The 16,057-nt window shown below is 44.0% G+C and overlaps 1 protein-coding gene across 2 annotated transcripts in view; it reads right to left on the bottom strand.

Moving 5' to 3' along the window:
* Positions 1-16,057, bottom strand: part of IFNLR1 (interferon lambda receptor 1) — a 349,388-nt gene that overhangs the window by 212,894 nt on the left and 120,437 nt on the right. The window contains exon 3 of one of the 2 annotated variants that reach the window (XM_085647854.1): positions 3,289-3,475. In XM_085647854.1, the coding sequence (XP_085503980.1) occupies positions 3,289-3,475 (187 nt within the window). Of the gene's footprint in view, positions 1-3,288; positions 3,480-16,057 lie in introns of both variants that reach the window. The other variant, XM_085647853.1, reaches the window with a different exon arrangement.

Raw genomic sequence — 16,057 nt, 5'->3', positions numbered from 1 at the left:
AACGCGTTGGCTGTGGCTCCTTCTATGAAAAGAGAAGAGTTTTGAGAAAAAATAATAAAGAAGAATATTCAACCACTCGCTGGATTTAATGTGGACTATTTCATATATATTTGTAAAGTGGTGCAACCGTTATACAATCGTACTCTGCATTTTTGACCCTGAGGTACAGGGTGGTGCTTTTGGACAGAAGGCGCAGTAGTGGTTTTGCACACAAAAGTATCTTTGTTTCAGTAATTGTATTGGTCTATATTCTGAGTTTGGTGCCTAATTTAAAGTTGGTCCACTGTCCAATTTTTGTTTGCATGACTAGTACACAATCATATTTATACCACAAGTGCAGTATCCACAAATTTTAAAGGTTATTTTGGTAAGTTTTGTGCAATAGAATGTTGGGTTAATACCCAATATATATTTCAAAATAGCATTTCGCAGACTGCGATCAGGAAAAACTGAAATATAGGGATACTCATCCGCATAGCACCATGCATCAATCAAGTGGGTTACCTACATTTTCGATCGTAGATACCTCAACTCGTGTTCTCTAGAAATGATCCCTGTTTCCCTATTCAAGCCCATCTGGGACATTTTCATAGGTACATATAGACTAGAGTGGGAGAATGTAAGGATAGCAGATTAAAAGGTTTACTTTAAAGCTCTCTTACACTCACACCCATGATACAGCACTATTTAAAAGCTAATTTTTACAAAAATTGGAAATTTTGCTCTACCCATCTAGTAATATTCCAAAGTCGTATCCCCAGTTCATAGATGTAAAACTCCAGGACCCAAGTTTGAGTTCAGTCCTTATTGCTTGAACCATGGACGATTGAGGAGTACTTAAAGGTCTTATGATACACTGTCTCTCCAACTTATCCCAGTCATGATGATTGCTCATGTAAAAGTTTTCTGCACCATAAAGAAATGTAGCTTGCACCATCACTTTGCAAGCTTGTAAAACGGGGTCATGTCAAACCCCAATAATCCCTATTGAACTTGCCAAGGACACTGAAAGTGCACGTGCTTTACTAGAACTCCGATGTGGTTTCCAGTCTATATTTGAAGAGAAATTAGGACCTAGGTATCTATGTAAGGTGACTTAATCTACCCTTTCCCTAATAAACCATTGATATTAATCACTTATTGTTTCTTATCACAATATTTAGTGACAGCCTCCAATTTCCTTTGTGGTCATATCCATATTACATCCATGATTAACAAGTTGTCATCATATAGCTAACAAGTTATGTGCCATCCTCCCATTTAGGGGGAAAATGCACACACTTCAGATGTGGGGTAGTTCTAATGAATAAAGGACAATCAAAGTGGGGGCCAAGACAGAGCCCTGTTGGGATATGTAACACAGTTCCCACCGGCAACTCGCAGGTTTGTTGCCATTTGCTTGCTACTGGCCAAAAGGGAGGTATCCATTCAATGGGGTGACAGAACAGCACCCTCTGTGAAGGGGTGGCTGAAGAGCATGGCGTCCTGTTCCACAAACAGTGACCAATTCGCAACAACAGTCCCCCCCACCTCCAGGCCCAAAGATATCTGGGGCCCTTTCAGAGCATACCTAGAGACCCAGCGACAAGACCCCCCCTACACAGAAAGAACAGGGCATAGTCCCAACCGGAGTGGGTTAGGCGGTCCAGAGAAACATGTCAATAATCAACTACATTGGATGCTAAGCTCTTTGTTTTTTGTTTTTTTATGCTAATGCAGTTGATGTATTTTCATGCCATGATTGTAAACACCGTTTATGTGAATCGGAGTCAAGAACGATTGTAACAGTAACTTTGTTGAGAGCCGAGCTACTTGCTTTATGTAACATGAGAACACTCTGCGGCATTGATTGAGCCTTTGACAGTGTGTTTTTTGTCTACCTGTACTTGCCCAAGGATTTTGCCTGTCCTAGTGTACTGCTTTGCTTAAACCTAAATGCAAAATAAAGTTTTTTAAAAAAAATAAAAAAAAGACAGAGCCCTGTCACAGACCATTCTTGATCAATATTTTTGGGGATAGCAGGGCTTCCTGATATAGTTCCGCCCTTGCACAATTACCCCTGTGCAGTTCCTTCAGAAAACTTATAATCCCTGCATGATGTATTAAATTCTTCATTTGGTCCCACAGTATATCCTGATTTACAAAATCAAATGCGAGATAGATCAAAACAATGGTCAGTGGTCGAGTGACCCTCTTAAACCCCCCTTGCCCTACTGGTCTAAAATCTATAATGCCTACTTGTTCCCCTAAATGGTTAAGTAAAAGTTTAGAGAACACTTTAAGTCTCAGGTCAGAGAGGCTAATAAGCCTATAATTCGAAGGGACGTTGGGGTCACCCTTTTGAAATATGGGTTTCTTTTATCGCCCCCTTCCAACTTTCAGGCATAGTGCCAGTAGCTATCACCATTCTAAATATTTTGGAAAAAAGTGATGACCACCAGTCACTATTAACCTTAATAGACATTGCAGGTAAATTGTCCTGGTAAGCACTATTGTGGTAATCATCACTTTGATCTTCTTAACTGGTATACTCTTCAAAAGATCCTTATCTACTCTACTATGGGATGATCAGTATACCCTTTACTCTTTAATCTCTGCACCAGAAATTCCATCCAGTGGGTTTCAGGGACCATTCAATTTACTTTTATCGTATCCATGCCTGTTCCATCTTGCTTTCGAAATTCCTCAAATTCCTTGGTGTTTTTAGACTGAATCCCCTTAAGCCTCGTTTGCCATTTTCTCATATAGAATTACCTCTTCTTCTGCTTAATTAGTGATCTGTATTCTTGTTTGACTCTTTGCAATAATATATAGAAAGAGAAAGAAAGAGAGAGAGCGAGATTTAAACAGTCAGTAAGGGACACAGAGAGAGAGGCAGGCAGCTTCCATCCCGCTATAGCTACATCAGTGAAAGATGCTCTGACCTGAGACCGAGACATTCTCATCTGTGGGTCAAGGACACAACTGAGTGAGACACATCCTCTACTCCTTGGCGTAGGAGCAGATATGGGTGTGAGACTCTGACTTTAAATTCCCAAACCTTGCTTGAGACTCCTTACATGTGTTAGGGATACTCAGATGTAAGATGGGAAGTAGCCTGAAGCATGACAGCAATGGGAAGAAAAGTCCTTATCCGCCCACTGACTCTTCATCTGGCACTTCAGACCAAATTGGTTAATGTCTTTGAAAAGCTCCGGGCCAAAGAAAGCAGTCTTACGAAACTCATTGATCACTCCAGGTGCTGTGACAGTCACTCCGAGCCTTAGAGGATGAGCATGTGTGACCTACCATCCGAATAGTATGTGAAATGGGCCTCCGATTCTTTCCAGGGCGACTCCTGCGTCATCACAGATGCTTTCACACGGGCTTTGTCTTTGGCATATACATCATATCCAGCCTTCTCACAGGTCACATTACACTGTCTGTCGGAAATATTCTGGCAATGGTGAAGAGGCTCCCAGTTCGAATGAACGCCCTGCCTTGAAAGAAAACAAACACATGGTTGGTGAAAAAAGCAACAAGAATAAGAAAAAGAATGCATGGGACAGATCATAGAGATAGACGTCTGATTACAATGCAAGGCTAAAATATATATAAAAAGACTCTGTGAGAAATGAATGAGAAACAGTCGGAAGATAGCCAAGAAGAGTACAGGGTATGTATGTGGTGACTTAGGGGGGAAGTGAGAGGAGGGAGAGTTTACGAAGAATATTTGAGGATGGAGAAGCAGAGACATGAAAATAAGCTTGAAACAGGAGAATGAGAGAGGATGGGATGTCAAACAGAGAATGGTGGGTGAGAGGTTGAGAAAGAGGAAGGTGTGAGGAACATGGATCTAAGAAAGAAAATGGATGATAGAAATTATATATAGAGAGGAGAATTGAGAAAGATGGGACAGTGTGTGATAAAGAAGGTAGGCCAAGCACATTTTTTTGGGAAGAGAATACTCAGTGGATGCCTAGGCTGTCATCAGAAAGGAACATCATGTTACCAGTATATATATCAAATTCCCCGCTTTTGATAAAAGGGGTAGTATAGAGAAGTTTGCCTTCATCTGAGTTGGTTAAAATCCTTGATCTGGCCCTAGGTGATGGGGAAGGAGATCATAGTAGGCGACAGGAGAAAGTAAGAGAGAAGGTAGAGCGTGAGGGGTAGCCTGGCCATAAGGAAGATGTCCAAATTCTAGAGAGTTCTGCATATGGCCACTCCAGATTGGATGAATCTTCTGATGATGTATTGTGATCTTAAATGCTAATTTCCATGCTGCCTTATGAAGTTTTCCTGTGTAGTTTGAGCAGATATTGTTGTCATTGATGCCAAGCAATACAGCAGAGCGAGAGATCTTGCAAGGCTGCATGTCCATCTAGACAGCTGGCTGAGAGAGCTTAGTGTATGCAAAACCAGGCAGTGGTGAAGGGAGATTCTGTGCAACGTGCTGTCTCCTGGGATACAGCAGAATGGTGGAATGCAAGCTGAAAGGTTCTAATGCTGCCGCTGGAAGTTGCATCAGCTAGCAGCTATCCAGAGACCTTACTAGCCACAACTACACCACAGAACCGGCAGAAAGTAGATAGCAAACAGAGTGAACTGGGGAGACATGGATATGAGGTATGTTAGTAATTGGATTTCTGGTTGGCAGAGGTATGCAACTTGTCCATGCAGGAGCCACAATCCTAGTCATGGGTAAGTCGGAAACACACCATAAATTAACCTGTTCTCTTCCTCTGGTAGTCTGGCACAGTGCAGACAGGCTTCACTTAAGAGGCAATGTGTAAAGTATTTTTGTAACACTACAAACACTAAACCAGTGAAAACACCACACAAAAATATATCACACCTGGTTAGAAAAATAGAACTTAATTTAATGAACAAACCAGCAAAAATCCAATAAGTGTAACCAGCAGTATGAATTATTAAAGAATAAACTGAAATGTAGTGCTTAAAAGCACAAATCACTAACTGGGGCTATCTTGTCACGCTAGCCTGGGTCAAATCCAAAAGGTCAGGCCAACCACAATGGTCAGTTATAGGGACCAGCCTGGGCCCGCTGCAAAGTACCTTAGTTGCATCATCGATGGAACTGAGATGCAGGAAGCAAAGAGCCGACATGTCATCGTTTAACCACAGGATGATGGCGATGCGTTAGCGCCGAGCTGCACACAGTCGAAGATGCGTCAGTGTCCAGGTGCTATAGCAGGGAGTTGGAAGTCTTGATATCCCTGAGACTTCAGAACAGGAGGCATGCCAGCAAGCCCTTGGAGTCACTTTGGTTCTGGGTTTGAGAGATGCAGGTCCAATCCTTCTCACTCTCAGGCAAGGAGGGCAGCAGGCAGCAGGTCAGCACAGCAGAGAAGGAGACCAGCAGAGTAGCAGTCCAGCAGAGTGGCAGTCCTTTCAGCAGCACAGAAGTCCTTTTTCCTGGCAGAGTATCCACAGGTCCAGATGTGTACTGGGCTGGTGGTGTCAGAGGTCCAGTACTTATACCCAGTTGTGCCTTTGAAGTGGCCCGGCCCTTCCTAGCCTGGCTCCAAACCAACTATGCAGCCATTTGCATGGGTGCAGGACACAGCCTATTCAGGTGTAAGTGTCAGCTCCTCCCTCCTATCCTGCCCAGGATAGCCCATCAGGATGTGGATCAGCCACACCTAAGCTCTTTGTGTATGGCTGTCTAGAGGGAATGCAGAAAGCACAGCTGTCAACCACCCCAGATGTCTATTCAGAAAAAGGCAGAAGGCACCAAATGACTAAAGTAAAAAAATGTCTACTGTCCAACAGTACAAAAAAAACAGTTGATGGATGGAATGCTGAACAATGTCAAACACTTACCCCCGTACAGAGCTCTGGGCCCAAATAAATTGTTTTTTTTGCTTACCATGTCATTGCAGTTTGGACCCAGCCCAATGCAAATTAGTCTTGACCCTGCTTCCCATGGGAACAGTCCAGCCCTAACTGCCAGGCCAGATCCTTCCTGGACATGAAACAAGCTTGCGGGCGATTCATAAAATTATAACTTTTTTACATGTTAGCCATGCCCACTGGTGCAGCAGAGCACCATCTTGAGCAGATTAGAACAATGTTGCACTTTATTTCTTGGGCACCCGCATATCTACTTAACTGTCTCTACCAGATACACGCTGCCACAGCTACATTGGCCTTTTTTCTTCCCAGGTCTTCCTCCACCTTTGCTTCACTGATTAGATTACACTAGCTCCCTATAACAAAAATAACTCTTTTTTAAATCTCTCTGTTATCACTCACAAAGTAGTTTATCGGACAAACCCTTGCTTCCTTGATTGCAAAATCCTGTATTGTTTGCCTCCGAGAACACTGCATTCAGTCACAGCCAGCTCCTAATTGTTCCCAAGTTTAAGAAATCCAGACCGGGAGATGTGCCTTTGCAGTCTTGGCAGCTCATCAGTGCAACGGTCTGCCCCATTCATTAAGATCCATCTTTGACCTATTTGCTTTTAGGAAAGCCCTGAAGACATCAACCCTTTCTGCTTAAGGCTTCTGTGACTCTTTTTAATCTGTTCTTTTGATAGCCAGCGTCAGGACACCTTTTAGGTTTGAAGCTGCGCTTTATAAATCTAATCAAATCAAAATCAACTTTACCATTTGGACAAACATTTAGAGTCTCTAGTAGTGAAAGTGACAGCCACTGGGGTAATGAAATTTAGAAAATCTCCCAAAAATGTAATCAATCTTGAAGATAGGATTAATTGAGATTATATATGTCTTTAGGGTGCTCCAGAAGCGGAAGAAGGAGCAGATATGCTGGGAGTCTTTCATACTGAAAATCTTGAACACTGTTCAACCATGCATTAAGGTCCAGAGGGCCCACAGATTAAGCTTGGAAAGATCACCAAAAAGCATGTGCCCAACCCATTTGTAATGTGCCTCCTACTTCACCAACAAGCACAGTTAATTATCCATGTAGCCAAAATGCAGAGCCCATACACCTACAGATAAATAAGACTATGTTTGCAGCAGACTTCTTGTATAAAACTAACATCATTTGCAATAGGTTTCTGGAGAACTCAACTATCCTTAAGCAGAAAGAGCTTATATAAATGCTGTCAGACCCAGCAACAATGTTGATAAACATTGGGTACAGGATGATGGAAATCTATAATCCCCAAAAGCTGAAAAACTTCCTAAAAGACTTGGAAATGGATTGAAGGAATATGAGAATTATGGGAATCTGAGGAAACTGACACTCATAAAAAAGATTGAAACACAAAAGAATGAGAGCAGGTAAGTCAGAGAGAATAGGCGGAGCAGAGAATATTAGAGTGTGAGGGAGTATGTGTAAAACAGAAGGGGGAAGAAGAGGGCAAGTGAAAGGAAGGAATGAAAGAAAAGTATGAGAGAAGTGAAGGTAAGAGAAGAAAAATGAATGTGAATCTAGAGGAAGATATTGAAAACAGAAAAATAAAACCAAGCAGGTAAACATAAGAGAGACTGGATAGGAAACATAGAGAGATAAAGGGAGGGAGGGAGGAATAGAATGGAGAGTGATAGGCAGTGAGCAGAGCGAGAAAGACAGAGTGAGAGTGAGGATGGGGGCATATCTAATAAAAAGGGCAATATAAAGATCATAACGAGCAATTGCGGGGGAGAGCAAAAAGCAGTACAGAGGTCCAGTTTTTATTGTTGCCATTTTGTTTTCAAAGAGTCTCACCATCCCTTTTCACACCACAAGCTGGTAAGTTCTCTGTATAAGCAAAATATGGTATCAACCTTTGTGAGCCGAGGCTAATATCAAGTATACATGTCAATAACAACAGTAGTACTTACAGGAATCTACAGTAGCAGTATCTCCAGGATTGCACTTTGTCGCCTTCTGAGATAGAGAGACTGAAGGTCGTTTTGTTGTTGCCATGCTGAATCTGTGCCGCAAGAAAGCATGCTTCTACTGGTTCTGTCTGGTTTGTACCTTGCCTCTGAGGTGAAATCCCTGCAGCTACCCCAGTAACTTGTACATGTTCTAAGAGATACAGATGCTTGCAGTGCTGACCCTCTGTTCTACCTGTTCTATGAAGAAGGAATGTTTGTACCTCTGCTTCTCTGTATTACCTGTTCTGAAGAAGAAAAGCCTGCACTGTTGATGCTCCTGTTGTACCTTTTCTGTGAAGGAGGGAAGCTTTCAACGTGCTACTCATGATATAGATATGTGTGTGAGAGTGTGTATCTCTGTGTTGTGTGTAGGTGTGCGTATGGTGTGTGTATGAGAGAGAGGGAGAAAGAGAGAGACAGAGAAAGAGACTGCACTACAGCTGTTCTGTTGTTCCTATGTTGTGTGCAAATGAAGCTTAGTATAAACATTTTCACTGTACCCAAGCCATAATGATTAACATTGTCTGTCCTTGTTTTAATGCATGATGTGAATGAAAGTGTGAACTGTGACAAAATATGTGAACAGAGTTTACTTTTGGTTTCGCCTGTGAAACAAACAAGCACGTTTTTCAAAATGGCTTACACCACCTTGTAAATCGTAGCTGACAAGTTGCCTGATATTATGTGTGGCACCTTTAGCCAATTCTGGCTTAGTAGCAAACATCGGTGTGTGGGGATTTGAGCCAAACTGCACGCCCGATTAACAAGCATTTACAATGCAACGGTCTCGGCATTGTTAAAGTTAGAGCTCTTGGCATTGCTCATGACAATGCCGTTTCTTTAAATGTTTTGAAAACAAAAACATAAACAAAAATAATGTCATGAGCAATGCCAATAGCTCTAACTTTACCAATGCCGAGGCCATTGCATTGTAAATGCTTGTTACCCCTTTTGAGTGGAACACCGAGCCCAAGTATGCACTGATTTACCACCCGGTAAATGCTGCGGGATTTTCTTTCATTGGCTGCGGACAGTCGAAGGGTGATGGGGGCCGAGGGGGGAGAGCTTTTTACTTCAGCTGGGGGAAGTTTTGTTCTGCTCTTTACATGGTGCTGTATGCAGGCAGAGGGGCTGGGGCGGGGCATGGCAACTGCATGAGACTCCTGGTTGGGTTTATCAGATCCAGAGTCTGCAGACCCGATAATTCCGGGCAAAGAGAAACCCCAAACCTTGGGGACATCACTTTAGGCAACTCCTTACAAGGGCCCACGTAAGCTACTCTAGGCGAGATATCACAGGGGGTGAAACATTCCTAGCACACGACGCATGGACGGTTAATGCACCTGCAGCGCAGAAACTGAACAGCAAGCACTCATTTGGAAGCGATGGGTGAAAATCCCCTTGTTATATAGTGCAACTTTCAGAGGGTGGCGTGACGTCACCATCCTATAGTTCTGTAACGGGTAAAGCTTCTCAACGCCTGAATGTCACAGTCAATATTGTGGGTCAGCGCCAGGTCTTCGTTTCGGACTAAAAGAAACATTCGGGATACAAAGATCTCTTCAGTGGAAAAACAAAAGAACTGGCGAGCGACACCGTGAGGAGAAAATGGGCTAAAGGGGAAATGACAAAGCTGGAGGTAACTGTAGAGTAAGGAAAGGGTTAAGGTTAAAATGTAAATGGAGAGAGTCTGTTTCAATGAAAAGGGCTGCAGGAATCCTCCCGGGTATAAATAAAAACAAATACTTTGCATTTTAATTAAAAATGATAGATAACTGCAGAAATAAAAATCGGAGCTAGAAATGAATCCCCACAAGATTAACCCACCCTGAGTACTGATTAATTAACCTGAAAAACCAGCCGGAACCCTCATGTTTTACGGCAGTTCTAAAGCAGGGGTGTCCAACATTTGTCCACAAGGGGCTAGGATGCCGGATGTTCATGATAACCTCGGACTATGAAATGAATCTTCTCTGCTAAAGCTGTTTCTTCCACTTGGCCCATGAAATGATTTGGAAAGCGCTCTATCCTTTGGTTTTCGTGCCCCCTGAAAGGCGCTAGCAGCAGATTCGGAGGATGAAAACAAAGACGGCTTCGCAGGTGGAAACAATGCAAAAAATGTGTTTACCTTCTCTCTATCCTTTGGTTTTCGTGCCCCCTGAAAGGCGCTAGCAGCAGATTCGGAGGATGAAAACAAAGACGGCTTCGCAGGTGGAAACAATGCAAAAAATGTGTTTACCTTCTCGGGGGAGGCTGAAGCCCGGTGAGCCCAATGGGTGTTGCGCGCCAACCAGCACCCCTAGACACATGCCTTAAACGTGGCTTTCGGTGCTCCCCAAGTCAGGCTAAAATATGACATGTTTGCGTTTCAACATTAACAAGAAGACCCTAGGAGACCAGAGCAGCAACCGGACGAAGGGGGAGCGGACGAGCACACGACCGCCTTTCTCCGCTCCTTTTCGGATTCGGGGGCGTGTTTTGCTGTTGTCTCCTCCCTGAGACTTTTCGCAAAAAACACGCCCCCCGATCCGAAAAGGACGGGGCATGAGTGGAGTGACGGGACCTCTTCTCCAATGGCTGGCCAGCATTTACGAGGCCAGCCAATGGAGAACAGGGCAGAAGAGGGGCGGGTTCAAGCCCCTCTTCTCCCAAGTCATTAAATCTCCGGACTTCCGGTCTGCCGACCGGATGGTCCCGAGACCTAAAAAGCAGAACATGTCCGATGAAAAACAAGAGCCGATTTAAAGAGATTCCCAGCTTTCCACAGCCCTCGCCTCTCTTCCTTTTCCTTAGTTTCCTGATTGACCTGTCTGTGGGGGCACGATGTGTTTCCAGGAGCCCGTCACTTTCTGGAGAGCTGTGTTTTGGTTCAAGTCGCGATCGCGCAGGAGGAAGTTGAGAAACGGCCAGCTAGAGTCTGAAGAGGGTCTACACACACTCGCCGTTGTTTAGAGACACGGGGCCTGTGTAAGTGTCTCAGTTTATAGGATCGGAAGCAGCCGGGTTTCTGTGTTTGTAATGGGCCGCCCCCCTCATTGCACGTCTATTTATTCGTCCCTGCAGGGTTGCCTGGACCCACAGAGAAGATAGAAAGAATACGGTGAGGCCGTTTCTCGCTTAAAAAAACGACTGGGGACAGACACGTACATATCTGTGTGGAGTGAACGATGAAAGTGCATGTTTGTAAACACTACAACTCACCCGCAGTTGTACGATCCAGATGTAGAGATGGGACAGCCAGAACATTTTATAGGACGAGCTGAGCCTGGGCTGTAAGAGCTAAAACACGAGACGAGCAAACCAAGCATGTTCATGACATGCTGAGGGGGCTGAAGTGGTGCCCGGGGGCCTAGGAGGCGGGCATCAGGGGGACGAAAGAGGCAGCCTGGCCCCTAGGTAGATATGTACATCCTATGAAAGGCTGGTGCCCCTAACTGGCAGGTATTGCTAATTTGCAATTTTTCTTTTCCTTTGTGTATGTAAAGCGCTCTGATACCCACGGGTCTAGCTAGCGCTATATACAACTTCATAAATAAAATAATGTAGAGAAGGCAGTCGCAGTCAGGCATAACACTACTGACTCTGCCTCAGCGCCACCTGATTTTCACGTTAGCCTGTCACAGTCCCGCCCCTCCTCCATGGCTTTCCTCCATGCGCGCAACACCCATTGGACTCAAAGGGCTTCCGCCCACCCACCCCCTCCCCACCTGCGTGTGTGGCAGCCCGGGATGAGACAGCTTCCCGGGTACACACACAGCCGCACCCAAGCACTTCACAGGTCTTTAAAAGACCATTTGCATGTTAATGAGGCCTCGCTGTTGTTTCACCCCTTCTAAGAGCCCCTGCAGCTCCACTCTGCCTATTGCTCACCCCTTCTAAGAGCCCCTGCAGCTCCACTCTGCCTATTGCTTAAAGATTTCCCCCCCCCCCCGAAATTTTTCTTAGCCCCCCGAAATTCGGCTCTAGTTGCGCCTGTGCTTTCCTCCACCTGCTTTTCCCGCTCATTTCTTACTGCTCCATGTGCCAAATTCTCCCCCTTTCTTTCTCCCATGTTCCTCACTTGGCTGCCCTCTGTATGCTTTGTATCTTCCTAACCACTGACCATCTTCCTCTGCCCAATGTCTGTTCCTCTCCCCTACCCAGTCTGTTCGTCTCCAGTTTATTTCCCCTCCCTCACGCTGTGCCGGAGAAGTCCGGAATAGGTGCACAGAAAGGCAACAAGTGGAAGCAGCAACAGCATCTTCGGCGCATAGTCGTGGAAAGGATCAGACGCGGAGTGTGCTTTGGACTGCTTGCGCTTACAGCTTAGCTCGAGAGTTCAAAAGGACATGAGGCTGAGCCAGAGTCAGACACCCGGTTCGAGACAGAGTGGCAAGCTTTTTCCTTTTTCTCTGCAACTACACCCGTGTTAATTTTAAGCTAGGCAACATGAAACAGGATGATTACGTTTTGTTCAGAGTAACTCGCATGACATTTTAAAACTAAAACAAACCATTTGATAAAGATTGAAAATTAAGGGGATTTTGTTTTTAGCATACGCCTGCCAAACCCAGCAGCAAAGGCTGTATATAGCACGGTGTTGGTGAGGGTCATAAGGACTGTTAGCCGGAAAAGTACACTAATAGCAACGCGGATTACTAGTAGTCATCTGGGCATAACACCCTTTGACTCATTACTTGGTATGCATGAGAACCACATAGCCTTTGGTGCACAAAGCAAATCAGCAGCATCCCTGATAAAAGCCCATGGACCATGGTGCGTCAGCGGGCTGCCAGCCAGAAAGAATACCCGGGCAATAGTAGAGAGTGAGCTAGGGGGAGCGGACGAGCACACGACCGCCTTTCTCCGCTCCTTTTCGGATTCGGGGGCGTGTTTTGCTGTTGTCTCCTCCCTGAGACTTTTCGCAAAAAACACGCCCCCCGATCCGAAAAGGACGGGGCATGAGTGGAGTGACGGGACCTCTTCTCCAATGGCTGGCCAGCATTTACGAGGCCAGCCAATGGAGAACAGGGCAGAAGAGGGGCGGGTTCAAGCCCCTCTTCTCCCAAGTCATTAAATCTCCGGACTTCCGGTCTGCCGACCGGATGGTCCCGAGACCTAAAAATCATATTGGACTGGCGGATGGTGTCAAAAACCATGGAGCCATGTGCAGCCTTGAGAAAAATAAAATAACATTCCTTTTGTAATTGCAGAGCCATGCCCTACCCATCATTTGATTATTTGCAGAAGGATCAGCTGATCTTGACTGAAGGACACAAATAGAGATAAAAAAAAACACTGCACTGATTGATTCCCGTCACCCAGTTTCAGACTATGGGTTGGTGTGCTAAGAGAGTTTAAGGCATGGGCAAAGTGGGATCTGGCTCAGGATGCGCACCAGTCAAGGGGCCCTTTCCTTAAGAGCTCAAAAAAAACAAAAAACAGTTTGTTTAGTTGCTTCTGTTTTTTTAGCTAGAACAGGCTGCCATTGTCTGAGGGATAGAGAAGGTAAAAGAAAAATACCTATTTGCTCTGACTAGATTCAGCAAGCACTTTAAGCTTTTAAAGTGCATAGGTCTTTGCCTTTATTCAGCCTGTGCCATTAATGTAAAATAAAGATAGGCATTGTGTGCTCCCTCTGTGATTGCATTCTCCTTGTGGCTCTGATGGAAGCAGGTGCAATCACAGCCTGCTGCCTGTTGCACACAGGACAGGCAGTACAGTAAACAAAAGCACCCATCAGCACCGTATGCCTGAATGATGATGACTGACTAACACCAACACACATTGTGGACAGAAAACTTGATTGAATTACTAGTGTTTTTGCTTTTATTACCAGTTGGGCATTTTACTGTGCAATAAGGCATTATTTGTTTCCGCCATTATTGTACCGTCCACATGAAGTATCTGCTGAGCCGGTCTAATCATAGTATAGTGCCACCTGGCTCAGAGCTCCTGTTCCTCAATAAGCATTGGCTAGAGTGTAGTAAACAAAAAAATAATTCTCCATGTTCACAGGCCAAAGTTGTGAAACAACTGTGCACTGCACCACATGCAGCGGGCTTGTCTAGGCTGCTAGACTTTCTGTGTCTCTGGTGCTGGGAGAGACTCTTTGCTCTGGGCCCAAATGGGGGCTGGCCAAGGAAGAGTGTTGTTAATGGTTCAACCATTGTTGCTGAGTGTTTGTTATGTTGAGCCAAGCAAAGTGTCCCAAAATATGTTTTTCCTGTGGCCCCAAAAATACTTAAGATGTTTCTTAGTGTGCTTTAGGTGTCACACCTCCAACATTTCTGTAAGTGACTTATCCGGGAAATGGTGCAACACTTGTTGCTGATAAAGCCCAGCAATGGTCACCAGTACATGGAGTGCATTAGCATGTGTACAATAACAACTGTTGGTTTGTACAGAAATGCCAACCTTATGCAGCAATGCTCCCAAGAAAGACAGTTGAGTCAAGGTTGGATAAGAACTACATTTAACAGAGAAAAGTAAACCACAACTTCTGAACACATCCTTAGAAAAGCATCAAACCTGTTCAGTTCAAAGCACTATAACAACAGAATGAGTCAACATCATCCAAGGCCAAGAAAAACTAAGAAACAGACTACTTGGCTAGCGAGCAAATGAAGCAAAACAAATATGTCCAACCCAAAAGGAAACACAAATACCAACAGAAAACTTTACGAAACGTTACAAAATATCAGTATAATATTTACGTTAGAGGAAATGCCAGGATTGTCAGAAAGGGCAGAACAACAATTGTCAGCAAGTGACTCCATCAGATACTCAGAACCGGTTGCAACACAAGCAGATGTCTACAGCTTTGGCAAAACATTTCAAATCAAAAGCCACACTATTAAAGTGTGATCCGATTTGAGTTGATAGAGAAGGAGAGGGTGAGCATGGGAGATTGACAAAAAGAGAGAGAGGGAAAAAGGATGTAGAAATGGCAGAGAGAAGCACATAGAGATAGAAATACAGCTAATTCACAGGTTATTTCAATTTCCTTGTATTTAAGGGGGTAGGGCTCTGTCCTTTTGGGGAAAGGGAAAGCGAATCAAAACAGTGCTGCTTTCTAGTCTAATCCTTGTGGGATTTGTGCTCCAAGTGAGAGAGAGGCCATTTCATTCTCACTACCCGAAGTCATTTATCCACCAGTAAGCATGAGATACCCTCCGAAATTAAGGACTACATCACACCTAGATCTGAAGTAGGTCACATTCCCAAAAGAATTTTTTGAATTAGACCATGTATTTTGACAATTCTGAGGCTTTTTGCTAGCATTCAGTTCGCAAACCCAACATTGCACTTCAATACCCACATAAAAAATAAAATAAAGTGAGTTTTTTTAAAGCAGTATGAGCCATATGTATGAAAATAAATTTTTGCGATTCTCAAATAGCAATTTTTTGAGAATCGCTATTTGAGAATCGCAAAACACTATGTATGTAGGATTTGCAAATAATTTTGCGAATCCTACATATTCCTTAATTGTGAATTGCAAATTGCGATTCACAATTAAGGAATACCTCCCCATTCAGTCCTATGGGCCTAGAGGCCCATAGGAATGAATGGGAAGACATTCTCAATTTGCGATTCTCAATTAGAGAATCGCAAATTGGGAATGCAATTTCTAGGGTGCCAGGGTGTCAAAAGGACACCCTGTTGCACCCCTGAAATGTGCATGTGTGTACGTGTGGCACATGTGCGCCTCATGGCACTTTGAAAAATGCAAAAAAGTGCATTTTTCAGAGTAATCACAAATTACCACCAACTTGAAGTTGGTGGTAATTTGCGATTCCTTAAGGCCAAATTGCACTTTTTTTGTGCTTCTGACATTGCATTTAAGGAATAGCAATTTGTTATTCCTTAAATGCAATTGCAAAATAAGGAATCGCAAATATTGCGATTCCTTATTTTGGGAGGCAGTTTTTCTTTAATACATACCAAAGAGCCGAATGGCGATCGCAAACGCCGAATTTCTGTGAATTCCGGCATTTGCGATCGCAATTTGGAATGATACATATGGCATTATGTATTTCATATCTATATCACCTGATTTCTAATATCTTGCAATCCTGTCAACCTCAAACCGGTTTAGTCACCTTTGTCATTTAGCACGCTCTGGTATTGAAATTAGAAGCAAAGTGTACTGCTACGGCGCCTGTCTTCAGTGAGCTGTAATATAGTCTTATAGCATTCTGCCGAGGGCTATACAGTTTTTTAAAGACCCTGAACTAGA

The sequence above is a fragment of the Triturus cristatus genome, chromosome 3_2, assembly GCF_964204655.1.
Source record: "Triturus cristatus chromosome 3_2, aTriCri1.1, whole genome shotgun sequence".
NCBI classification, from domain to species: Eukaryota; Metazoa; Chordata; class Amphibia; order Caudata; family Salamandridae; genus Triturus; species Triturus cristatus.
Note: the sequence above shows the minus strand (reverse complement) of the source record. Positions and strands in the feature narration are given on the sequence as shown.